Source organism: Micromys minutus (genome assembly GCF_963924665.1).
Source record: "Micromys minutus genome assembly, chromosome: 4".
NCBI lineage: Eukaryota > Metazoa > Chordata > Mammalia > Rodentia > Muridae > Micromys > Micromys minutus.
Window position 1 is genome coordinate 85,347,498 of NC_137973.1, and position 27,957 is coordinate 85,375,454.

At 44.5% G+C, this 27,957-nt stretch overlaps 2 protein-coding genes across 2 annotated transcripts in view; one reads left to right on the forward strand and one right to left on the reverse strand.

Moving 5' to 3' along the window:
• Positions 1-27,957, reverse strand: part of LOC308420419 (serine/threonine-protein kinase TNNI3K) — a gene marked incomplete at both ends in the record, with an annotated part of 262,391 nt that overhangs the window by 45,994 nt on the left and 188,440 nt on the right. The window contains one exon of the mRNA XM_080916430.1: positions 17,595-17,704. Within this exon, the coding sequence (XP_080772556.1) occupies positions 17,595-17,704 (110 nt within the window). The remainder of the gene's footprint in view (positions 1-17,594; positions 17,705-27,957) is intronic.
• On the forward strand, positions 499-13,370 carry LRRC53 (leucine rich repeat containing 53; the record flags this gene model as incomplete). The annotated part of the gene is given in 9 exon segments (XM_080915340.1): positions 499-505; positions 2,763-2,879; positions 5,087-5,343; positions 5,345-5,398; positions 5,402-5,446; positions 5,452-5,663; positions 5,665-5,894; positions 8,037-8,555; positions 11,257-13,370. Coding segments are annotated over 9 exon segments (3,555 nt in total).

The following is a 27,957-nucleotide window of genomic DNA, read 5'->3' on the forward strand; positions in this document are numbered from 1 at the left end:
AATGTTGTAAACCTTTGTTCTCTTTTTAGTGATCTCATTTATTCTGAGGTTAGGTATCCCAAATGTATCACAGGAATTCAAATCCCAGTAGTTTGAATAATCAGAATCGAGAGGTCAGAATTCAGAGCCATTGCAACAAAATGTCCATTACTATATAACAGGCAGCTCCAGATTTAGGATTCTCTAGCAAAATGTGTTTTGGACATTGCTACACTGGTTTTACCTTGTTGTTTCTGTGGGTCATGAGCCCAGAACAGATTAATCGGTTCTTTCCTGAGTCTCACCCTACTGAAATCAAGGCAGCTCACAAGTTGGATGCTTGGTTTTCTCCTGGTCGGCATGGGCTCATATCTCTGACTGACTCCTCTGTGCTGCCCCTGAGAAGATAGTTCCCACCGGACACCTTTCCTCTAGGATACGACAGAAGAAAAGCAGAGCTAGAACAGCTCCCTGTCAGGGTCCTGCGCCCTCCCCTGGAGAGGGGTGATGTGTACCAGCATGGCAGGTAAGGACTCAGGGACCATTCTAGAATCCTGCCCATCAGAATCTGGTCAAGGTCAAAGAGATGCTAGGGGAAGTGACTTAGGATCCTATGTGAATTACCTAAATCTCTGCATAAGCCCTAAACCACACACTCAGCTGTGCTATTGCCTAGTAAAACTGCAAGAAATGAGCTGAGGTCACATTTATGGACCATAAGACTTTGTTCTGAATATTGTTTCACAGTAGACTTGTCTGACTTTTAAGTTTCGCCTAAGAGAAAACTGCCACATTCTGGAGAGCCAACTAATAAAAACACATTATTTTGGTATGTATGTGATTCCATAAGATAGCTCTCCATCTTTTGCTAGATTTGTTTTTAGTCTTTCGTAGAACTGCATGGCTCCACATTGATGCCACTGCTATAAGGTATTTTGAAGATGGGCAGTGTTTTATTTATTCTTGAAGACTTAGCATTGTCTACCAGGTAGGTTTGAGTTCACTCTTGTCGAATTATATCATTAAAATAAAAATTTCATCCTCAGCTTATCTCTCTGCTGTCAGAGCCACATCTTGTCCTGCTGACATTATTAGAATACCCTTTTATTAGCGCAGCTTTCTAAAAGCATGAACCAGACAGCAGACAAGGTAATCATGTAAACACGCACCTCACATCAAGCAGTGCTTCTCATGGAAGCCCTAATCACCTCCTATCTCGTTTGCATGGGTGAAAAAACGATGTCCTTGTGTCCTTCCCTGAGACACTCAGATGCATAGCAAACTTGTGTGATCTCTCATCTACTGTCTTCCTCTTCCCCTTCCAGGTCTCCTTTTGGCCTACACCAAACCTGTGTGGGGCCTGCAACACCCACCAGTGCATCCTACCTGCACAGTCCACCGCACCCCTCGAGTGTGTCCCCCACGCCTCCCATCTGCACGAAGCACCATTTTCACATTTAGTTGTTCATGGCGTGTGCCAGTGCATAGCCTGCTTACCTGACTAGGCCTCCACATACATCTCCATCATCAACGTGTACGTCAGGGTCTTGAAGTGAAACTCTCACCAGAACTCTTACTAAACCACTGACTGGATTCATAATGCCCACTCAGGCCGCAGCGTGAAGTCCACCCCACCCTTGGGGAGCTTGCACTTGAGTTTCTCCCCCGCAGGACTTCCTGTCCTTTTGCCTTTCATACGTTATGTTTAAATGGTGCTTATCAGGGAATTTTCCTGCCTGCCTACTCAGACCCAGAGGGAGCTCCCACTCTCCAACTCCTTTTATGGCTGTATTTACTCTACGGCCTCTCTCGCTGTCAGGTGACCTCATACCTATTCTCTCCTTCCCTTGCTTGCTGCTTTTATCGCGGCATAGAATGTACACCAGATGAGGCAAAACTCCGCCTACATCTTGATCCCCAAAATATAAAGGTTGTTGAAACTTATATAACAAGTTTACATATGTTTATTCCTTCTCCCTCCTCTCTTTCTCCTCTCTTTCTATCCACCAAGGAACTCCTTTTGAAAGACCTCTTTTGAAGGAAGATAAAAATGGTACTAGTTCACAGGGGAGGCTTGGAAAGGCCGCATCATGGCAAACTTGAACAATTCTTGTCCTGAGAGTATCCCAGCTAATCCTGCATGGTTGGCAAGCGGTCGTCATGGGTGGTTGTAGTGGTGGCTTGTTGCTGTATTTAATATAGGAAAATAAAGACTAAGAAAAATGGAGTAATCCACGGAAAGTGCCACCACTGGTCAGTACCACACCTGACTCTCACACCAGGCAGAGCTAAGGTCTTGGTCTCCTAAGTCCTACGGTCTAGATACCTGGATCTGTGGGAAGAAAATGGTTCTCTTGAAGGTGTGAGACTGGGAGCCAGAGATGAACTTCAACATCAGAGACACAAGTCATGCTCAGCTTAAAAGACTTGGGTTTACTCCTAACTGTACAAATCCCGATACTAACTACTTTCAGCTTATATTTCTTAATCTTCAAAGGACATGCAAAATTAAAAAAATAATAATAAGATGATATTTTGGGCAAACGTTCTGCAAACTCTAAAGTACTCTGCCAAGAACTTGAGTTATTTAGTTACCTGCTAATGGAGTGTTCTGGGAATGAGTTCTAGTGTTAACAGTTCACTTTAAAATCAAGACAAGAGCTTCTTATTCTTCCCAGGACACAGGGTCTCCTCAGGAAGCAGCCACCATTGAGAAGAGACAGACAGCAGCCTACTGGTGGACCCCACATTCTCACAGGTCTTGCATTCTGCTCTCTTCTCAGGTGGATGGCTCTTACCCCTTGCCTTCCTGTTTCGAGGAGTGACAGCAGCCTGCCCTGAATCCTCTGTGGTATGCACCCAAGACATAACCCTGTGTCACCAGCTAAACTACATAGTAGGTAATACGCTCCGATCTGCACCCGGCAGTGTACAGTGCCCCATCTGCTCTACTGACTGTCTGGAGAACATCCAGAGAGATGGCCCCTCCCAAAGAGCAGGGCTTACTCCTTAGTCAACTAAGACGTGTAACCTTTTATTTTCTGTCCCTCACTGTCACAGCCAATAACACGTCAATACCTTCAGGGCCAACTAAGATGTTTTTATTACAAAAGACTATCTTCACCCCATGAAGTTACTTAAAAGGGAAAAGGAGAAAAGGAGAATTTTGATTACGGACTTTTTTAAAAGTCCATGCATTGTGTAGTCTTGAGCCTTACCATCCACTGGAGGAAATGTAAATAATCCTGTGTCCTGAGCTACAATTGTTCAGCGTTCATAAGATTAACCAACATACCAGCAAAACCGATTATTATCAAAGCCTGTCTCATTTCGAAAGACACCTCTCTGTCTCTCTCTCTCTCTCTCTCTCTCTCTCTCTCTCTCTCTCTCTCTCTCTCTCTCCAGTAAATGAGCTGTAGAAATGCTAACAAGAACTACTGCCTGTATTCATTACATATTGCTTGCTTAAGTCAACAGTTTAATAAGACACCTTATTAACAGATTTGAGGAGAATGTGATTTACATCCTGATATCCATGGATGGGATAAACAAGCTATAAGCACTGTCAGTGGAAAATTTTCAAAAAATGAGCGAGGAAGGTAATTTCCTTCATTTCTGAAATCTCTGAGATCTCTGGGGATTCAGAGGCGGGCACAGAGTTTCATGCAGTGTACTCTGGTCCTGGTCAGCGCTGAAAGCAGCCACAATGAGCTCCCGTCCCCATGAGCAGGCTTCCCTGGTGTGTGTGAGGTGGCAGAGCTGGTGTTTCCTCTGCCTGGCTGCTCTTCCATGTGCCCTTATATACTGGACGCTATCCTTGTGTGACTAGATTTCATGAACACACCCTCAGAACGGTACTAGGTAGTGTTTGTGTCTCCTTTCAGATGAGACATAGAGAAACCAGAGAGTCTGCAAATCCCAAGGCACTGGGCACCTGAACTCCCCTGAACTACTCAGACATGACAGTGAGGGAAGAAATGCCAAATTGGCCAGAATTAATAGAATTTCGATGACCAATAACATGCACTTTGAAAGGTGCCCTGAGTTAAGCTTGCCTGTGTTGCCAGGAGGGAAGGGATCCTTCCAAAGGAGAGGTGCTCTGAGCTGCCTCTGTCTTTTACATTTTTTTATTCCTTTCTTTCAACCATGCAGCCTGAATTTCTCAAGAGGACTAGGATTTGCTTTCTCCATGGCCGGTGGCTCTAATATCACCTTTAGACCTCCAGGGGACAATGGGCTCCTTCATTCTCAGGATACTGTTATCTGCAGTCACAACAACTTTAGCATGATAAAGATGTGTCACAATAATTCCTGATTACTGTGCATCTTTATTGAGTTAAAATGCTTTGGTTTCTAAGGATAGAGCAGCTTCAGCTCAGAGGTGATTATGGGAAGGTATTTAACAGTTGGAAACCCCCAAGTACCACTGGTCATCACAGGAAGGACTTCATTGGAGGGAACAGATCAGACAGGAGGCCACGATAACCTGTGCTTAATGAGAACCCTGCTGACAGACCCTCCAGTGGTCTGGAGAGGATATAGATCTGACTAAGTTGACAACTTTAGCCTGGAGCAAGAAAGAGAGAAAGAAAGAGAGAAAGAAAACAAAAGAAAGAAAGAAAGAAAGAAAGAAAGAGAGAAAGAGAAGGAAGGAAGGGAGGGAGTCCTCCCCCACTCCAGCTCACATCTTTATGTTGAAAAGATTGGAGAGAAAAATTAAATGATTTTCTAGCATAAATATCCATCGCTGACAAAAGTCTAGTTTAGGGAATTTTATCACACCCAGCCAGAGGTGGGGTAGAGGTCCACAGGGACAGAGGAGTTAGTCCACATCAGGACTCAGTCTCTAAGGAAAGGCCACCTTCAAAACAACTTCAGAGTGCATGAGTCCCCGAACCAGTTAACGCCACAGACCCGAGGAAAACTAGGGCTTGTGTTCAACAGCAAGCTCTGGAGGCAGAGGGAGGTAAAACCCACCATTTTAGAACCAGCCTTTCTCAAACTCTGCAATTGTTCTCATTTTGTTTTGTCCCACTCAAGTGACAAGTCTCCCTCCCTTCCATCTAGTGACTGTACTTGCCTTTAGCTTGTTCTCTCTTCCCCACAGCAGCTCCAGAGACCACCAGGGTTCTAATCCTTACAGATGGAGACCTCTCTTCAGTAGAGTGTACCAATCTGACGCCCCTGTTTAATCTGGTCCTGCTTTCTCTGAGTCGAAATGCTATCTATGGAATTCAGGAAGGCTCCCTGCATGGCCTCACCAAGCTTCGGACCTTGTCCCTGGGCCACAACCACATCCCCAGTTCTCTGTCGGACCACACCTTCAGCAAACTGCGAAGCCTGCAGGTCCTCGTTCTGAGCCATAAATGCCCTCCACAGCCTGAGGACAGCCTGGTTCTGGAACACGAAGGCCCTGAGCTGACTCTTGCTGGATGGAAATCAGATCACCAACCTCACACGGAGTTCTTTTAAAAGAACCTTCAAAGACTCAGACATCTGGATTTATCTAACAACTTCATTTCCTTCATTGAGAAGGATGCCTTCCAGCCCCTGCCTCAAGTGCAGGAAGTGGATCTTTCTAGAAACATGCTGGCTTACATGCCAGACGCCTTTACCCCGTTGAAGCAGCTGAGCCTCCTGAGCTTGGAGGGGAACCACTGGAGCTGCACCTGTGACCTCTACCCACTTTTTAAGAAACTTTGTGAAGTCTCCGGCTCACACGCTTCATAATACCAAGGACCTAAACTGTGAGGCATCCCCCCCCCCCCACGCTGTGGCCATTGCAAAAAGCATGCTGAGGCTGTCTGAGACCAATTGTGACTCCAAGGGTCATAACATCACTCTGGCTCTAAAGGACAGGCGTCCCCTCCTCCCAGGACAGGATGTGGCTCTCATCACTGTGCTGGGCTTTGCAGGTATACCTGGGAAACATAGGCCCCTTTTTTCCACCCTGGAGTGTGTATTCTTAGAGCATGTATGTCACCTCAGCAGCTGGGAGGGTGGGAGGGTTGTGGAAGAGAGGTGAATGGTGTGGAGGTGTCAACAGACCCTAGCACTTCCTGTTTCACTGTCCTAGCACTTCCTGTTTCACCGAGCAGTGTAAGGCAGAGACAGGAGTCTGAGAATGAAGGGTTACGGTCCCAGCGTAACTCCTATAATCATCTGGGAAGATGAACTCTTCTTGTTGTGGACTCTCCCTGTTGTCATGACTGCATCACAGGAACACCCCCACTATTTCAGCAACTGCTCTCCACTTGGGGCACTCACTTCTGTGTAGTTTTCCTCCTTGTAAAAGTCACCAGTGGGGACCGTAGAGATGGCTCAGTGGGTAAAGACACTCACTTCCAAGCCAATGGCCTGGGTTTCGTCTACAGGACCCACCTAGGGAAGACATAACTCTTTCAACTCTCCTCTGACCTGCTTGAGCTGCTTGTGAGTATCCATCACAAGCTACTACACAAATAATATATAAATAATGTGTGTGTCTGTGTAATCTAAACCTCAGCATTAACCATGTACATAAAATTTCCAATGAATAAAGACTTGTATTTAAAAATTTGCTAGTGGGCTTATCTAGGACCATGAGTTGTACCATCAAGAAAACCTTAGGACCACACACAGGACCTGTGGGGCAGTCACAGAGTCAGACAGTATATGATTGCTGATGGGAACTCTGCCTCCCCTCTGACCACACTCATGACTTAGAGTAAACACTGCACATTGTGAAGACTTGTAGATACCCCTCAATTTTATAGAGTAGTGGAATTTAGAAATGTATTGGGCATCATAGTTCACCAGATGAATGATACACAGTACGGCCATGAGTGGAAATTTCATTGATCTCTCCGTGTGTTTTAGAATGGTGGTGGAAAATACACATGGGATAATGGGGGTTGTGTGTGTGTCTGTTTCTCTGTGTTGTGTTCCTTATTGTGTGTGCATATGTACATGAGCACAGACCTTTCTCTGTGTCTGTATATGTGTCCCTGTGCTTCAAATTCTGTCTGTCTGTCTGTCTGTCTGTCTGTCTGTCTCTCTCTCTCTCTCTCTCTCTCTCTTTCTGTGTGTGTGTGTGTGTGTGTGTGTGTGTGTGTGTCTGTCATCTGTCTATGTCTGTGATTGTCCCCTAAATCTGGAGAACAAAGGCCCACTGATGGGCATTCAAAACTAAGTGGCAGATTTTGTGCTATAAACCATTTGAGAGGAGGTTCCAGGTGAATTGAACACCAGCTCTTTGACTTCTGGTTTGTACTCCTAATGGAGACCAGACAACACAGTAACCCCACAGCAGCCGTCACACTCCCTCCAAAGAGGATCTGAACTTCCCAGAAAAACAAGTTCCTTCAACATTTGTGTAACGGCATCAGTAAATCTAAAACACCAGGAAATTCTTTCCCACAAATGGCAGAAATGTTAACAACAGCAACAGATTTCCCCCAGTTGTATCCAGACTCTGTGAGCCTGGAATAATTAACAGATATTCTGGAGAAAACTCAGACAGCTGCACGGCCAAGCAATAGGTCATGGGGTCTAAACTGAACTGAGATGTTCAGGCTCATCGGATCACGCATGTATGTGTGCAGCATGGTGTAACGTCATATGTGTACCAGTGTGCACACAGCTGTGTTCACGTGGTGGCTTGAGGAGGGTGTGGGATGCTCTCCTCTATCAGCCTCCCCCTACTCCCTTGACATAGCCTCTCACTGAACCTGGAGCTAAGGCAGCAGCCAGCAAACCATGGTGGTCTTTCTGCCTCCGCCCCCCCCATAGCTCTGGGGATACAGTGCACATGTGACCACATGTAGATTTTTTTCACAAGCGGTGAGCATTTGATCTCAGGCTCCAAAGTTCGTGCAAACAGCACTCTTACTCAGAAATCCCCCTCTCTGACCCTGTGTATTCTTACTATACAAACTGCATAGTAGAACGGAGTAACTTAAGCAGCCACTGTCTGGCTTGAGAGTTTTCCCGTGGTGGGAGGGGGCTTCTGTGTCTTCACGTGCCTGTTCTTCTCCCATGTTATTCTCCTAATTGTCTTTCTGTTGTTTTCACCACAGGAGCCATTGGTCTTACATGTGCAGGGTTAGTCCTATTTAACTGGAAACTCCAACACGGCAGAACAAGTGAACGCACATCCAAAAACCGCTGTTGCAGAACCCTCGATGAATCCCTGTGTGCTCATGAAGCAAGAAATGGCCGTGCTGTGGGGTACTGTAACTGCCACTTAACTCCTGGAAATGAGACCGAGGTCATGTACGATGTGGGCTCCAGAAAGGAAACACCACTTAGACAGGAAAACAGTCATCAAGCAATGCTGGCCCCCAAGTCCACAGCCCTGGACGCCTCTTTCAGAAAGCTGAGAGGGAGAGACCGGGAGGCACTCGGTGCTCGCTCTTGCCTGAGCGATGAGTTGCTACAGGCGAGATGCTTGGAACTTCCTGGGAACAAGAAAGCTTTTTATGATGCAGACTTAGTGACCACAACATGTTGTCCAAAAACAGCTGAAAAGCCAAGCAACCAGAAACATGGAGATGCCCAGTCTCCAATCCCGCCACAGCACGGGATGAAAACAATAGGTGAGCTTCTCTGTTAGGATAATCCATCACACTGTGCTTAGGTTCTCAAAAGGAGGAATCATTTATTTTCAATTTCTTTATCAGAGAAGTCCTACAAAACTCACTGTAGTCTGTTTCTTCCTCTTCTGAAGATATAAAGGTTCTTGGGGAAGAGAGGGGGAGAGAGAGAAGATGTGTGTTCTGAGAACGTGTGTGCATATAAACATGCACATATGCATGACTGATAATTTGTGTCTATAGGTATGTGTAGACATGCACATGTGCATGTCTGAGAACCTATGTTTATGTATAAACACGTGCATGTGCATGCCCAAGTATGTGTGTGTGTGTGTGTGTGTGTGTGTGTGCAAATGCACACATGCACATGTCTGAGTAGCTATATGTGTGTGTGTGTCTGTAAAGTTTCTGTGAAAGTGTGCTTCCTGTGCATGTGATGACTGTGAGTCTCTCCGTTCAAATGTGGTTTGTGTGTGCAACAGGGTGAGCTATGTATGTTACCTCTCCTGCCTGAAAAGTGGATGTTGAGACCCAACACCTAAGGCTGCTTTAAAAAGGAAAGCAAAGCCTGAATGCAACATTGCTGAGATTTCTAAGAATGTGGGTACCAGCTTTCATCCCAGCATCCTCTGAGCTCTGATGCCAGTTTGTAGGAAACATCCTTCCAAGCATGGCATTTGAGAAGAACAGCCTCCTCATGCCGGTGATTCATTTCAGGAATGATGTCAAAAAACACACGTTGCTTGCTGAGCTGGCAAGTATGATAAGGTCTCGGTGCCGGGAGTCAGGGCTCCATTCATTATCTCATGTTAGGAGCCCAGTGGACCTGGCCATGACACCTACCTGCTGTCTACTTATGTGGAAGCAATGAATCAAGCATCTCCCTTTCCTTCCTGTGTTCCGGGGCAATGCTCTCACGCCCTGCAGTACATACTCACACTTCCGTGGCTGCTCAGGACAGAGGCTCTGTCACTTAGTTCAACTGGTTTGGAGGGAGCAAGGTTTTCTGTTGGAAAATGAATGGCAGAGCGATCACGTGATACACCTTCTGTGGAGATCTGGCCTTAAGGCTGGATTCGGGCACCACAGGATAAAAATGAAACTATATTTTATTTCCTATGTGGCATAAGGCAGGATGTGAGTTTATCTGACTGTATTTCTTGCTGGTTCCTTGGGGCTGATGGTTTGACTCCAAAAAAAAAGATGGCCAGGAAAAAAAAAACAAAACAGCTTCTATAGAAATCAGAAAAGATTGATTTTCTTTATAAGAAATGGGGGCTTAGATTTTTTATTTCCTTTTAGCTTTCTGAGGTACCTAAAGCCTTTCTTTGTCTGTCTGTGGGGGAGTTCTATACACAAGAAGACATGACTAGTTAACCCTTTGTAGCACCGACTTCCTTCCTTCTTGGTCTGTCATATTAATGGTGACCTTGGGGACAGACCTGCACTTCTGCAGCACCCTGGGGATGGGGAGGGAAGAATTCAAAAAGGCAGTCAAGACCATACTTTGTCTTAAAGAAGTTTGAGTTTATGCCTCTAACATGGGACTTTAGAACAGACTTCTCTCGGTAGAGAAAGTGCCAGAAATCACCTAGTTGAGTAGTTCTTGCTGTTCACCTTCAGTTTCTATAACTTGGGAGAATCTGATGAGGACCGTGAGCTCTTTCCCAGGACACTCATCCACACCAGCCCTTTCCACACCAGCAGCATTCTCAAAATCACCCACAAGTGTGCCTTAGGGCATGGTGACATTCTAGCCTGGGCTCAGGTCACCTCTTCTTTTACCTAATAAATGGAAATTCTTCCTTTCCTTTTTTCCCCCTATTTAAACGATTTCAGGAATAAGAGAAAGCAGGCTGGTGAGACATAATTCTATTCATTGTAGATAAAGGTGAGATAGGCTGGTCCAAGTCCTAATGAGGAATCATGGGAAAGCAACAAACTCCCTTCCTCATAATGTTCTAAGATGGCAGACCTTCTACATTAGACCATGACTCTTGTTAATAACAAATGAGTTAATAAATGTATAATATTTATCACATTACCTAGTTCTTTCTATAAGCAAAACTAAATATTATTGAATATCAAATTGATATTATTGAATGAGTATTATTAATAATATATTATCTATACTATTTTAAAGTCACAGGTGGATATTGCTACAAGGCAACATCCCAAATTACCCACTTATTAATAAATATTTAGTGGATATTGCATCAATTTGCCAGAAGTAAAATAAAATATGATCTTCTGCCTCCACTAAGGCAATGTGTATTCTTTTCTTGTTGTCTAGGATACTCTGCTTGAGGCCTGAACATTGCTTAATATTTAATCTACAGTCTCCCAAATTTGTATCTCATTCCCAAAATGAAAAAAGAATAAGAAAAACCCATTTGAAAAGGATTCAGATGTCAGTTATCTTTAAAGGTAGCATGACCATGATGAACTCTAGGTGTCAGCTGGCATGTGCATCATTTGTAATCCTAATGGCACTGTTTCTAAGTCAGCATCAGGTGGCTGTGAAGAAATACCAAATAGCCAAGGGTCTTCTTTCCCATCAGCGGAATTATAGGAAATACTAAAGAATTATCACAATTACAGGAGTCATTTTTTTTTTCAATTTTCATAAGGTTCATAGACCTCTGGTTGGTTGGGATGCTACAACTGTTCCTTGTGGTAAATTCATGCATGTATTGTTCAGCAGATATGAGCAGCGACACATTTGGAAGCAGATATGTGACATCCTCCTCAACCTTGGCAAGAGAAAGTATTGGGAAGCATTTAATAGATGAATCATGGCGACCTCTAAAAGGAAAGGGAGAGAATGCTGCGCAGTCACCTGCACAGAGACTTTTAATAACCAGCCCGTGCTCCAAGCAACGGGGGCCAGCAGAATGTGCTGCAGGCAGAACTGCCCACAAACATAGAATGGGATATGATCATCATCAGGATCCTTCAAAGAGGAGCAAGCCTACAAATGCTCACCCCAACACTTCCTTTACCTGCAAATATGTATCCTGGGATGCACTTCAAGATTTTAGGAAGGAGAAGAAGCCATTTCGAAGACAGTGCAAAGAATCTGAGAAGCAGCAAATTCAAATTAACAGAGCAATAAAAAAATTTCTCGAGAGTCAGGAGAACAAAGACAAATCAAGGTTGTCAGCAAAACTCAGGAAAGCATATTCTACAAAGAGGGTTAAATTCCAGGACCTTGATTTAGTCAGGGCCAAAGGGCTGGTGGTGTCCACAGAAACACCAGTCTCTTGGAGACAGCGAGATCGTGAAAGCCAGCACCCAACTTCCTTGGATGTCAAAAACTATACCAGCCTGGAGGAGGTCAAGGAAGCAAGAGAAAAGCTATCAGAGCAGCAGGCTCTGAAAACGAAGAGACCCAAGCCCTCCCATCTGAGGGAGAAAGTGAAGGGACAGAATTTAAGGATAAAGGTAGATCGGCACCCCTTTGGAAAAACTAGGGTCCACCCGGAGGGGTCTGCATCAGAACCCACCAAGAGACATAAACAAGCAAGGCTACCTCCTCAGCGACCAGCCAGAACTTCTGAGAGAAAAGTCAAAGCAAAACCTTTGTCTTCTGTCAGATCTCAGCTGCCAGAGAGGAGCAGCCATGCTAAGCTCACTTGTTCAAAGGTGCTACTGGAACACGCCCTAGATCAGACCCCTGATCAGGAAAGAAATGGTACCTTCAGAGCCAACAGCTTGTCTTTATACAATCGGAGTTCTGAGCAGGGCAGCTGCTGCCCAGTGGCCCACTCTCCAAATGGAAGCCTATTAATGCTGCCTCAGCCCTCAGTCAGGGTTGAGCACCAATGTTCACAGCCCCTTCTCTCACCTGAGCAGATGGAAAATGTCCCTCGTCTCCAAGGGGAAGTTCTCACCCCGCCCCCAGCCTGTTTGGGAAATGGCGATAGTAGTGGTTTAGCATCTCAACACTTCAGGGGGGTTATTGATCATGTAGTAATGGTGTCCACTCAACACACGGACCAGAACAAATTAAAGATCAATGAGTTAAACCAGTTTGCTTTGTCCCTTGGTGACCAGGTGATTGACACCTTCAGCAAAGATCACCGTTTGGATGAGAATCAAGCTTTACAACAGGAAGAGCGAAAATCAAGCCATGAACAGTTTGGAAGTGAGGAAAACCCGTTAGTGAGTGCAGTTGAAGTGTCCAATGGACGAGTGGAAAATTGCATTATGGATGGGAAAGGGATTGATGTGGGAAACAAGATTTCTCACGTAGTGGCTCATGGATCCTCCCCCACTGCCTGGATGCCACTCTTGGTGCCGCACTGTCTTCCACACCAGCAAAACGGCAGTGGGAGAGGAATAGACCCCAGGACAGAGTCACAGGGAGGTAATGGCGGAGAAGGGACACAGGCAGGGGCGGGAACACAGAGATGCGCGCTCCTGGAGAGGGATGCTGATTCCAGTGCAGCAAGTTGGACAATACAAATGGGTCCCACAGAGGAAGGGCGGCAGAGCCTGGAAGGGTCAGGGAAGGAGAAACGTGTGTTGTGCTATCCCAGCTCTGACAAGGAGACCGTTTCCATTGAAGACTTGAGTAAAGTTGAAACCGGAGGGCCTCAAACTCACAACCACCGGCCTCACTGCAGATACCCTGGAGATAACCAACCAGATAGAGCCAACAGGGAACACAGGAGAGCTGCAGAGTCAATGGGGACACCAGAAGCTCCTCACCTCCCACGGGAGTTAAATGTCACTCATCCTGAGAAAGAAAGCCATGCACCTCTAATACTGAACTCAGAAAATGGAGCTGAAAACTCTGCTTGCAAACCCCCTTGAACACACCGTTTACTGGGACTCTTACCCACCACGTTTAGGAGAGTCAGACACAGCAAACTGCATACTGTTTATTTCCTTCTTAGGTTGTCTTCTTGGAGGATCAAAAACTCTCAGTAATTCTCCATTCCCAGTGAAATAAAAGTTTGTAGTCAGCTATGGTACAGATATTGGAGGTAGAACCTGACGTATGTTCCCTATAGTTGAATGAAAAGGCTTCTTTAAGGAATGGGACGATGGGGACTTTTGCCTAGTCCTGAAAAACCAACCAAAGACTTAAAAAGCCTCAAACGAATGAATGAAAGGTTCAATGTGAAGAGAACATTTTGCATATGACGTTTATTTTATGGAAATTGTTATGCATGTCTCAATTAGTGCTATTACAGCCTTGCTTTCTGCACTGATGAGCTCAGATTCACGTGTGCCTGATCTGTTTTCTTAATTATGGTATGATGGAAATTCAGCCGTGTTTGTTAATTGTACTGCCTGGAAGTAAATTTTACCCATTTGTAATCGCTTTGTCGATAATTTTCTTAGACCTTAAGTAGAAGTCTTTAAAAACCTGCTATTTCTCTAAGGGGAAATAATTGAAGATTTCCAGGCCAACTGTAAAATTTGAAAATACAAAACCCTTGAAGCCCAGAAGAGGGCAAGCTAGGCTTCCTCCTTTCAGAAGGGCAAACAGGTTTCAGAAGCCGCACAGTGGCTCAAGAACAAAAGGAATTTTAATGAGCGTGATTGCCGGTTGTTATTAATATAAGTCTTTGAAAACCAAATAACCATTATCTGGAGTCTTTGGAGGTTTGATCTCTCCGGTTGAGCTCACCACTGCTGTTTGCTGAGAGCACCCCTCCTTGTGCAGAGGAACCAAATGTGCTCATAAATACTGGATTTTTAGCAGCAATGGTGAATAACCCGCGCTCATTGAAAGTCACATTTACCTGAAAACTACAGGTCTCCTCAGGCAATTTATTACTGATACCCAGGTAAGATGTTTAGCCTGTGTATTCACAGAGCAAAATACAATAGTCCATATTGGGTATTCGGGGTAGGGAGGAGGTTAAACAGAAACACATTTTCTCTGCCCCATCTGTGTATCTGTTCTTGCCTCTCTGTCCTTTAGCTATATTTGGTATTTATAATGTTAAATGAGCTTCCAGGGTTGCCCGGACATTGCAAACACCGCTTGGCACCCACTGCACTTCTGTTTCCTGTGTGCATCTGACAGCAAGTGCCCTTCACCCCCTTCCTCTGTCTTGCCAAGAGTCAGACATCTCTGGCTCAGCTCTTGCCCTATCTGTTCTTGTGTAACCAGCTCTGCCCTCCCTCCTCTCCTGATGCCGCTTCAATTGTGGGAAGCAGCTTGGAGGTGAGAGGAACACCTATGTGATGTGAGTGCTGTGTGCTTAGTCTCTTGTTTTGACTGACAGCTCTCTTGGAGAGGGGGATGGGGCCATGGTTTTGTTTCTGCATCTAACTTTCATTTTCTCCCGATGTCTCAAAAGTTCTATTTCTGTAACAAAGGGTCCTTAGCTGCGTTCTCTCCCCTTGCTGCTTCCACCCACCAGTATTACAGCTGTAGGGGTGGAACCTTTTCCTCACTACCTGCCTCTCAGAAGGCAGCAGAGATGGTCCCTGCACACTGTCACCCCTTCCCTTTGCAATAGATCATAGGCTTCTGTTAGCCTCCTAATCCCCATGGCAACCGCACAAGTACTGGTTATAATCAACTGGATCACAGTGGCAGCAGCCCCCGGGGGCTGTTCTGACCTCAGAGCCTGTGCTTAAGTTCCCCGCTTCAGATCTGTCTCTGACGGGCACATGCTGCTAGGGTGCTTGTGAAAAGCATAGTCTCAGGCTGCATCCTGGGGATGCTCATTCTGAGCCTGAGGATGGGGGTTGGCAATCTCTACTTTCACTCAGACTTGAGGGTGGACGGAATAACATGCTGCCCAACAGGCAAAGATAACCCAGAGGTTACTTCATGGACAGTCACATGTGACAATCTCAGCAAGAAATGAGAAGCCCTTCTTACCTAGCAAATATATTCCTAAAAATATTAGTTGTATTTTTCACTTCTTTAGTGGTAGTATTAAAATTATGTACAATTTCTTGTACGCTCATATTGCAGCTACAAAGGCTGACATTATTTACCAAAGTCAGCCTGGCCTTCATTGCAAATTCTAGGCCAGCCATGATCACACAGACCCTGTTTTAAAAAACAAACCAACAAAACTCACTTAGTCGTGTTTCTGTTACTGTCTGGACATGCCTCGAGTCAGTGTAGACACTTAATTCCACAGACTTTGGAACATTGGGGCCTTGGCTTGTGTCATGAATTTTGAGAGGGAGTCTGGAGGTGACTAGGAAGGAGTTTCGGATGGGCAAGGGGGGGTAGAGATGATGTTGATATGGTAATCATGCTTGAAATTTTCAAAAAAATGAATGTGGAAATGAGTCAAAAAATGTACATGAATAACATGGTGTTAGTCATTTACATCTAAAGATATTTCTAATCCGGTCTAGAGGTTTAACCTGTCACTGGTGCCGTCAAAACCAGCAAACCCTTCATCTCTCTGCTCACAATAAATATAGATGCTTGTTTCTCAGCCTGCACGAATCCATTCTCTCACCAGATCCTTACTCAGTGATAGCCAGTCTCTGGATTTTGATTTTAACCCAAGTGTCATTTCCGGGACAACCTCAAGGATTCGCACTCTGTCCTCAGCTTTTTGGAGTTGGTTTACTTTGAATTTTCATAGGGTCTTTCTTAATCTTGGCTCATAGTTCTAAATTCATTAATGTTTATTTAATCAGTACACAATGATGAAAGCCTCAGACCCATGAACAGCACTGCAGGACTGATGAGCAGAGACTCAATAAACTAATTGTTGAAGAAAAAAATCAGAGTGTTGGCTCTCTTACACGCAGAAAGCAAACAATTCTCTTTATGCTATTTAAAAAATCCTGGCTAAGGTGTTTGGTAAATTTATCTCCAGATAATGCTCTCAGGGTTGCAAGACCTTGCCTCAATCTCTTTTAAGGCAAGCATTTTTATATAAAACTTTCCAGGCACCAAAATCCAGACACATGGAATTGGAGCTGCTGACAGGAAGCATTTGTTTATTTATTCTACAGATATTACCATTTTGCGCACTTACCAAGTGTGGCTCTGAGTTCTAGAGTTATAGGAATGTACAAAACCAGACCAAACAAACAAACAAACCTCTGCTACTATGGTCCTTAACCTGCCAGTAATGAAAAGATTCTAAATTCAGCACAGCACACAGCAGACTGAGTGGCCAGAAGGAGAAGTTATCCTGTGAGAGTCTCAAACCTCATCCTGTGAGAAAGTTCACTTTTCCTCTGACAGGGTCTATGGACATAGTAGATGGGCAATGACTTGATTTGGGTGTTGCCTTGAACAAAAACAACCAAGAAAACAAACAAACAAACCATAGGCCAAATCATACTTTTTCAGATGTCTAAGTAGGGCCTTATCAGACTCTGTCTTTGGGGGGGTACTTTCTGAAATAGGAACAGCGTTACTTTTCTGCTTCCTTGTTGAGAGAGTTAAAGTGTTAGGGAGAGTGGACCATCGAGGCTGTGGATGAGAAAATAAGAGCAGATGTGCTGCTCTGAACAGCGAGAATCTTTGGGCATGTTCAGACAAGGATCTCAGAACCTAGGCCACGCCCCTCCACTTCCTGGATCTATGATGCCATGACCAGATCTGAGCAAATGGAAGATTGCAATAGCAGAGACCCTTTCAGGCACTGCTGTCTCCCAGTGTGAGAGAGACAATGCTGACTGTGAGTACACAGAGAACACAGTTGCTGTGACTGCTGTGACTGCTGTGGCTGCTGTGGCTTCTGTGGCTGCTGATGACCTCATCTCCTGAGGTCTCCTGCAAGTTTGCTTTATCAGTGTGACTCAAGCATAGCCAACCAAGCTGCAGCTAGGATAGGGCTGTGTGTCTCCTCTCAAACACAGGTCTTTTTGACTCATGAACTGTGAGCAACATTTCAAAACCAGAGAGCATCAACAAAGACATGGAGCTGCTCAGGAAGAAAGACTTCCCAGGGCCATTAGAGACCAAAGCACAGAAGGCAGGTCGGTCTTCCCACTGGTCTGCTCCAACACACACTGGGTATAGATGTTTCAGCCACACTCTGTAACAGGCTGTGAAACACCACACATTTTATAAGAAGAAATGAACTCACTCACTTCAGGGCATGCATTCCAGCCCCGCATCAGCAGAGATGAGATGGGTTTGGGGATGGAATAGCCGATGGGAGGTCTGATGTGGTGGTACGCCATGTCTGCTGCTGCAGCCGCTAAAAAACAAAGTTGTGAATTTCATTTATTCCGGAAAGACCGATAGAGGCAAGAATCATCTAAAGACAATGTGCGTGGGATTCGACAGGACCTCTGAGCTGACTTCTTCCCTTACCTGTAAAGAAGAGTAGACAGTTTGTACTAAGTTTATCTTTTTTACTTCCCACTTATTTTCAGTTGGGTCTATGCAGTGAGCAGAGAGAATATATGGAGAAACAGGAGAACGAGATGTCAGAAGTATGCAGATATACATAGCCTACAGAAACCAGACTGGAGGACAGACTGGGTGAAACTCTACAGTGTCTGGCCAGCAGGATAGTTCAGTGGGTAAAAGTGTTTGCCGTCAAACTGAATTGGACTCCCGAGTGTGGCTAGAACTGACTCCTGCAAGTGTCCGCTGACTTGCAAGAGTGCTCCATCACATTTGTGCACATAAACAAGTAAGTGTAACAACTTTCAAGCCTTTACAATGTCAAAAATGCAAGCTTAACGCACTGATGTTATGGTGGTTATGGTGCATGGGTTATCACTGGGCTGGACAGATAAGAAGGCATCTGTATCAATTTAGAATATATATATATGGAACATTGAGATTTTGAACTGAGACAGACAGCTCACACCCAGCTCACACCCACTGTCTCACTGGGGCTGCTCACTGATGAAAACTCCCTATCCTCTCAGACCTTGCAGCATGGCGTTGTAGACTACCGATTGCTTTGTATTTCTCTGTTTTCAACCACTGATTTCCACATCCCCTGAAAAGTAAATGTATGTATTTTTAAAAAATTAAGTGGGTTTCTTTTGTATTAAAGTGTTATGGTAGATAAAGATATAAATTCAAGTACTTTGGACAATCATTCAAAGCAGTTACTAATATCCGAACCCAGGATGAGTTTGTAATAACCATTTCAACAATAACCCATAGTTGGCATGGGCTTTGGTTCCAGAGTCCCTGCTTTTGTCAATATAGATGACAATGAAGATAGCAAATGACACATTAGTTTCTGCTTGATAGCTAAAGATGTTGCACACCAAAGGGAGGAGAGACTTTCAGATTATTCTACGACCTGGCTCTAGTTTACATGAAGTAGCATTGGCTAGTATCTTACTGGCTTTGGGATAACTCCCTCTCCCTCTCCCTCTCCGTCTCCCTCTCCCTCTCCCTCTCTCTCCCTCTCCCTCTCTCTCTCCCTCTCCCTCTCCCTCTCTCTCCCTCTCCCTCTCCCTCTTTCTCTTCCCATCCCCCTCTCTCCCCTTCCCTTGCCCCTTCCCTTCTCCCTCTCTCCCCCACTTCTCTCTCCCCCACCTCTCTCTCCCCCACCTCTCTCTCCCCCACCTCTCTCTCTCCCCCACCTCTTTCTCTCCATTAATCCATTTATTTACTTTATATCCAGATCACTGCCTTCCCTGCTCCTGATCCACCTCCTCACACAGCTCTTCTCCACCACCCACTTCCATTTTCTCTGAGTGGGTAGGGGCCCTGTCTAGGTATGCTCCACCCTGGCAATCAAGTCTCTGAGGAAATAGGTGCATCCTCTCTCACTGAGAGCAGACAAGGCAGCCTTGCTGAGGAACAGACTCCACAAGCAGGCAACAGCTTAGGAACAGTCCCTGCCCCATTTGTTGGGGTCCTGCAGGAAGACCAAGCTGCACATGTGCTACATATATGTGCACAGAGTGGGCTAGATCCAGCCCGTGTGTGCTCTTTGGTTCGTGGTCCAGTCTCTGAGAGCCACCAAGGGTCCATGTTAGTTGACTCTGTCTTCCTGTGGGATTTCTATCCCCTCTGGGACCCTTGATCCTTCCACCAACTCCCCAAACCCTGTCCAGAGTTTGACTCTGGGTCCCTGCATCAGTTTCTGTCAGATGCTGGGTGGAGCCTCTCAGAAGACAGCCATGCTAGGCTCCTGTGTGCAAGCATAACAGAGTATCATCAATACTCAGGGGCTGGTGCTTGCCCATGGGATGTGTCCTTAGTTGGGCCAGTTATTGGTTGGCGGGTTTCCTCCATTTCTGCTCCATCTTTTTCCCTGTATTTCTTGTAACCAGGAAAAATTTGGATCAAAAGTTTTGAAGGTGGGTTGGTGCCCTTGTCTAGCCACTGGGGGGAAGGTTCTGCCTGAGTGTAGGATGTGGCCACTTCAGGTTTCACATTCCTCCTGCTATAATTCTCAACTGTGTCTCCTTCAGAACCAAAATCCACAACCAATGAATTCTGTTGATCCTTCTAATCTTAGTAGATCCAGTGAAGTTATACTCAAAGTAATTTAAATTTATTGCTTTTTAGGTTTTTCTAAATTAAGAACTAATTTTACCAATTATAAAATTAATACTCATTCCTTGCAGAAATGGTAAGAATATGGGAATTAGAAAATGTAAAATATTATTATTAAGAAAAAGACTATTCTATCTAGCAAATGAGTTAAATTGACCAGGTCATTTCCTCTGATGCTTTTTTTTATTTTAGGTTCTGATATCAGTTACAGAAAGCAATTGTCTGCTTCTTTGCTATAAGTCTGGAAAATCAATTACAGGTGAATAATATTTGTCAAAATATTTGCTAAAATATTTTGAGAATTTCTCTTTTCCATCTATGATTGAGCCTATGTTGACATATGATTATGGAGTTATTTTTTTCATAAATTAAAGCATTAAGCAATTAAGCATTTTCCATGTTATTAAAACTATGTGTTAACACATTTTAATGACTGCATTTACTGTGATTTACTTAATCACTTCTCAATTTTAGGTTATTTGAAATTCTTCAAAGAATATTTTTAATGGAATTCCTGTATATTATAGGTGAGACACTTATGGTATATTAAGGGGTGAAAATAACATATCAAGTGACATGAACACTTTTAACTAGCTTACATTAGTAAAGCTGTGCTCCCAAACAGCTGCATTAACTGCATTCTCATTAGGGACTGTAAAAATTGTTGTCACTCTCTCATCAGTGACAATTTGAAAAGTTCTTTTTAAAGGGCAGTTCTATGGTCCCTCGTGGTTTAGACCATGTCTTATTTATCAAAGCATTTCTCTGGGCTCACAACATACTGGACTGGGATCCCTTCACTGGTTATTCTGAACTGAGTTCCTCCAAGGATTAAGTAAGTCAGAGCTACTGAAGAGACAGATGCATGCTTTTGCTAATCTTACCACTGAACTGTTACCTGATGCCAGGTTAGTACTGACCCAGCCCAAGACATGCCCAGAAATCTGCCCAGTGAGTGTGTCAACCACAGGTCTCTGAGGGGTGGAGAGGGACTGTCCTCAGAGAGGGTTCAACTGATGCCCGTCCCTTCAGAGTCTCCTTCAGTAGCTCTTTTATGTTGTGAGATCAAACGTGAGAGTAATTTATCTGTCTCTTGGTAGTGTGTCTGAAAAGTCCATTTTGATGAGTGATTTTTCATTCTTCATTGTTCAAAGCGGACTGCAAGCCTTTGGAGTCTCCTCTGCTCTACGCTTGGTCATGAGGGTTCTCATTATCACCTCTACTTATATGTGGGTACTGTAGCTCCAGGTGGGGAAACTGCAAGATGCGATGCCACCTTTAGATGGTCGGTTGGTAGTGCCTGCGGCAGGCCTGCTCTTAAGAGCTGGGAAAGTTCCTGAGACTCAGATCCAGGGACACGACTGTCAACCCATTCATCAAGGCTTTCTCTGATTCTTACAGAAAACACCTTAAATGACTTGAGAGATGTTGGTTTCTGCTTTCAAAAAAAAAAACAAAAACAAAAACAAAACCATTTACCACTTAAAGGAAATAAATCTGTATTTAAGAAAAGAAAAAATATCATAGTGCAATTATTTTTAAAGTTCTATCCTGAGTACATGATTCTATTGAACCACATATAGCTGCCCCCAGACCTCTCTGCAGGGATGAGGTGATACCCTTCTGCACTGTTCAGTGTGTAAGCAGAAGGCTACTGGCTACTTACGTCATGAAACTGAGGAACCGAACTTGCAGCTTGGTTATTTTTAATGAACACAATTTTAGATGGAATAGCTATGCTCAGTGGTCTCCATATTGAACAGAACGATGCTTTAAAGTAACTTTTTCCTACTTACATTATCCTGAGCAATGGGACTTAAACATAATATTGTAAGTCAGCCCTAAGAGTCTCATATTAAGAACTCAAATTGTTTTGTGTCTATCAACACCTTCCCAAGAGGTGACAAGCACATAGTTCATCACTGTCATCTCTGAAAACAGGCCACATACAGCTGGTGACAACCTGCCTACCAAATTCCTATAGCAAAAGGTACTCACGGGGCTGTTGAGATCACTCAGCTGATAAAAGCTCTTGTCACACAAGCCTGGTGACTTGAGTTCCAATCAACAGAACCCACAATGGAAAGACAAACCAGTTCCAAGAAGTTTTCCTCTGTCCCCAACATGAATGTCAGTGCTACACAATTGTACCCACACACATTCACGCAATAGCAATAAATTAAAAGAAAGAAGGCATTGGGGGCTGGAGAGATGGTTTAATCATTAAAAGTACTGACTGCTCTTCCAGAAGTCCTGAGTTCAGTTCCCAACCACTATATGGTGGCTCACAACCATCTGTAATGGGATCTGGTGCCCTGTTCTGGTGTGTCTGAAGACAGCAACTGTGTACTCACATTCATAAAATAAATTAATCTTTTAAAAAGAAGGTATTGAATATTCTACAGGTATATCAGTCTAAGTGGAAACCTGATTTCATTACTTTCAATAAAATGTGACGAGTGAATGGGTCATTTAAAAATAAATCACTACATTTGCCAACGTCTTTCATGTTTGGGTTTTAAGTTCTACAATGTGATTTTTCCCAACTACCCGCTTCTCCTTTGCATGTGCTGGTCTGGACATTGGCATACATGTGCTCTGTCTCAAATTCTTTCCAAATGCTCCTGCAGCACCCCACACGGCAGAGACACCTACGGAGTCTCATCGCACTGCCTGGTTATTTATCTGCCTCTTTGTGGCACTTACAAACCTTCTGAGGTCAGAGGCTACACCTCTTCCTGGCTCTGACAAGAGTGCATAGCACAGTAACCGACCAAGACAAACATCGGTATGGAGCGGGCTGACCAGAGAGCGATGTGCGGAGTCAGAATGATATCTGACCAGAAGGACTTACTGCGCTCTGTCACTGGACTCCATAAACATCTGCTGAATGAGTGAATAAATGGGTTAATGTTAACAATTATGAAACTCACTATTATGCCTCAGAAGAAAGCCCAGTGTCCAGTGTTCAGATAAATATTATGTCCAGTGGGCTATTGAATTGTTAAGACCTTGTGGCAATATTGTTTTATCCAAAGCCTTTGGTGAAAGCTTTTGCAAGCATCATGGCCATGAGGGAGACCTAACTGTGCCTGGCCTTGTTCTAAACTCCCTGGGAGCACCAATTAAGCCATTTGTCTCAGCAAGTAGTAAGTTTGCTAAACATGGGATTCAGTGGGGAAGAGCCGGTTTGATGGTGACAATTACCGGCTCAGGGACTTGCGTGTACCCTCACTGTAATGTGACATCTATGCTTGTCCTAACAAACCCCACAATGCAGGACTTAGTCCTCACTGACACACAGCAGCATGACACTGCTCCTGATAAGTGTTAGCTAGCCGCTGTTACTCTTAACAAATCTCAGAGTTCAAGTGATCCGTTTTAATCTGAACCCAGTAGGTTAAATGTGAAAACCCATGGATTGTTTATTGCTTTATTTAGACCATCAGGAGTCTGAGGTCTTTTTAAGGTTGTCTTTAGGTACGGATAAAAAGTCAAACGTTATGGTGAGTTCTCTCAGATGTCAAGGCTACCAACAGCTCAGATGCAGGTGGTAAGAGTGGCATTGCACTGTCCCATAATGGAATAGATCATCTAGTTCTTCTTGATGCACAACTGTGTACTGCACTCTGAACTCCTCCTGTAATCCACCACTGTCTTACTTTTGTAAAACTCAAGCAAATATCCCTGTCAGAAGGAGAATAGAAAGGCATGGGTAGGGCCTCTGTGGGAAGAAACTCCTGCTCTGAACAATAATGAGCTTGAGTTCAAATCCCCAGTGCTCATGTAAAAATCTATGCATGGCTTAGCATGTAAGCAACACATGCTTACAACCCCTGAGTCGGTTGGGACAGGGACAGGCAGGCCTTAGAACTTGCTTGTTTTGAAATCCGGTCAAAATGGTGAGCTTTAGTTTCAGTGAGAGAGACCCTATCTCAAAAACAAGATGGTGAATGATGGAGGAAGATGCTGATGTCCTTCTCTGGCCTCCATGTGTGGGTGCATAACAGGCACACACACGTGTGCACACACGTGAGCACACACACTAGGTGTGGAGAGGGGAGAGTGTCTGTCAGTATTGACCAATATAAAGCTTATAAAACATTTTTGGATTTGGGTTATGTGTACGTGTCCTTCAAATTGCAGCCGACAGCATTAGTTTCTAATGGCCCAGGTCATTATGGTCAAGGCAACAGTGTTCCGTGTCACCGGATGTGCTAAAATATACTGTTAAAATTGTGCTTTTCAGCAGCATGCCCCCAGAGTGAGCAGTGTTGGGGACACCATGAGACTGTGTCCTCCTGGAGGGCACTAAGCACGCATTAATTTTTATAACCACATCTCATTGGAATGGTCAGGAACAGAGTGAGCAGTTCCATTCGTCCTCCACGCACTCTCAGTCTGGACGGTGAGGCACCAGAGAGTTGGCATGAACTACAGTCGGGCAGAGATCTTCATCTACTGGACTGATGACACATGCAAGAAGTGACTGGCTGGCTCACCCCACTTCGTTGGCAAACTGATAAGGATTTCCACAGCCAACATGGGAATTAACCTGCTCCATTTGCCTGCTACTTGTACACACTCTCAGTGTATCCAATCTAAGATTATTATACTTAGGAAGTGTTAGGATCTGGATCCTGTAGGTAGGAGGACACATTTAAGCATTGTTTAAAGAGGAACAGGGGACTCAATGACTACACATAAGCCATCATGCGGTATAACCAAGTCTCTAAACATACTGATGCTCATTCTTTTAAAGGCTATGAGGAGAAGCCCCACAAGACTTGCAGACAGAGTTTGGTTCTGGGATTTCCAGTTCAGGACTCTAAATTAAACTTTCAGTGTGCAGCCTCTCCCATGAAACCTGATTACAACAAACTGTCAGATGCTCTTAATTTGCTGATGCCTCCCAGACTCAGCAAGAGCTCGGCTTCAAGGAACCTGGGACACAGTTGCATCTCCCTGTGAACCAGATGGCACTGTTGAGGAAAAGAGAAAATGAAAGAGACTCTCTTGTTTTGGATCCAAAGAGATTTCATGAAGATACACATGTGTGAATAGATAGCTCGGGACTACATAGAATTGGGTGAATTATGTATTATTAGATTAACTGATCTGGCATTCTTTTGTCACTACTGATGTATTAGAGGACATAAGCTCAGGAGAGAAATTAGATCTGAGAAGCAGGTGCTGATTTCTTTTTCTGAATCACATCCAGGGAGGCTCTTACTAGCCAGGTAACTGGCATCATGCTCAGCTGCTTAGCTTACTTTCCACATGGCTTGAAAGCTTGGCTCCCTCTCCCTCTCCTCCCTCTCTCCTCTTTCTTTCCCTTCCTCCCTCTCCCTCTCCCTCTCCTCCCTCTCTCCTCTTTCTTTCCCTTTCTCCCCCTCCCTCCCTCCCTCCCTCCCTCTCCCCCTCCCTCCCCCCCTCCCTCCCTCCCTCTCCCCCTCCCTCCCTCCCTCTCCCCCTCCCTCTCCCCCTCCCTCCCTCCCTCTCCCCCTCCCTCTCCCCCTCCCTCCCTCCCCCCTCCCTCTTCCCCTCTCCCCCTCCCTCTCCCCCTCCCTCCCTCCCCCTCCCTCCCCCCTCCCTCCCTCCCTCCCTCTCCCCCTCTCTTTCAATGGTGACTCTTCTCACAAGTCCGTTCTCTACTTGTACACATCAGGTACCTTTGACTTTCACTCCCCTGTGTATTACAACTTCAGTTTATTGTAAGGTTTTTGCTCACATCTTCAGAACCACTTTCCCATTTCTACCCAAGACCCAGTTAGACGGTTCCTCACTTCTAAAGAAGAGATGGTCTCCTGGTCTGAGCTCCAACCTATCCTTTGCCAACTAAGAATAAAAAATATTCTAAAGTCTCTTAAAATTCCACAGGGATTCCATTATTGATATGTACAAGACTAATGGCAGTGTTAACTTCGCTTGTTCAAGGGATGGCAGATAGATCACAAAATGCTGTATCTGGGCATGTCAGGGTGTTTCTAGAGGAGACTAACACCGTGACAAATAGACGCAGCAGAGATGATCCACTCTCGGTTCAGGCACGCGCTGTCCCATCTGCGGGGGCTGAGAGAGTGAGGAGGCAAGTGAGTTATGAAATATAGACATGTATGATCTCCTGCCATTCAACATCAGGACCTGAGTTCCTAGACCCTCGGGTTTTGGTGGATACAGAGCCACCCTGGTGCTTATCAGCACTTCTCAGGCACATTGTATCACATGATTCACAGATGGCAGATGGCAGTCTGCAAGGCTTCACAGAGTTCAAAATCCAGTGACCAAAGTCCACAAACAACTTCTCTCATGTCTATTTTGTGTCTATTATTAATCAATCACTTATCAATTACCTATCTTATACCACCTAACAATCAACCAATAAACTATCAACCATCTCTCATCTCTAACCTGTCTATCATCTATCACCTATTTCATCTATCTATTATCATCTATAATCTCTCTCTCTCTCTCTCTCTCTCTCTCTCTCTCTCTCTCTCTCTCTGTGTGTGTGTGTGTGTGTATACATGCAGTCACTTCCCATGCCTTGCCTTCTGTGTATGTGTGTGTAGAGTCACCTCCCATGCCTTCTCTCTCTCTCTCTCTCTCTCTCTCTCTCTCTCTCTCTCTCTCTCTCTCTCTCTCTCTCTGTGTGTGTGTGTGTGTGTGTAGTCAGTGCCCATGCCTCTCTTTCTGTGTATGCGTGAGCACACTGAGCCACTGTCCATGTATTTCCCAGGATGCACACAGAGAGGCAACTCCCCACTGTGACAGCCTGTAATCCTTCAAACCATGAACTGAAATACATCTTCCTCCCTATAATGAATGCATTCACACTGTTACTGTTGGACTTTGTGTTTTTCATTTGTTTGTTTTGATGTGATTTTGTTGCTCTCACTGGCTGAGTCTACTGCTGTACTTTTCACTGTGAGTAGTCTGAGAACCACTAGGTTTCTCTTTGTTTTCTCATGCTTACGAGTTCCTAGCTCACAAGGGAGCACATGCAAAGAATGATGTTAGGGAGTGTTCCCTGGATGCTGACTATTGTTGCTACTGTTTTGGTCCTCGACTTGTCTCAGGTCTGGAGACATGTACCTGTGGGGGTTGATTCTCACACCTACAGCCATCAGCTGAGAGGTGCTTTCTTTTAGAAAATTAAATTGGTACCAGCATCTAAAAAACTTTTGAGATCTAAAGAAATAAACAAATTAAAGCCTGTTCAGCTGATAACTGAGCAAGTACACTTATGCTGGCTAATACTCAGCAAGACCTGGCAGCATCTGGAAGGCTGTTCTTGGGGCCTGAGCATGTAGTACCATAGTCATACACCCTGGGTCACACACCATGATCATACACCATCTACACATCCATATATACATGTCCTGTGGCCCTAGAGGAATTTTTTTGTTTCAACCCCTACCTGCAGGTGCTGGAAGTGATGGGTTTCCAATTCTTATTAGAACTGGGATTAAAAGCTTAATTTAAACATGTGCTTTTGAAAGATACTCCCCTGAGTTTTGAGTTCTTAGATATGTGTATGACATCTGTCACACAGAGTCTATGGTAATATTGGAGTCTGACTCTTGTATTTTTCCACGGTGTAAGCATGCTGCGTACTGGAGAAGGATGGCTAAGTCTCTCCGAGCTTCAGAAAGGGATGTGTTGCTTATTGTAGGTGGCTGATACATACTGAATTTGATGACATATAGTTTATTGCTAAGCATATGCTAGATTGCCTAGCCACCATATTGATATTAGAGGGTTATTTATTGATGTGTGGTCACTGTCCAACTCTTAAAAATTTAGTATCTATAGTAAATAAATTCTGTTTTCAATAAAGTACTATGAATTTTAATCTCTGGAACACTAGAATCAGGTTGGTTATAGACAAGACTTGAAACATTTATATTAAATGTTCTTGCTCCAAAAAAATTATTTCTGGAAGTAGGGTCTTCAGTTCCTTGACTTAATCATTTC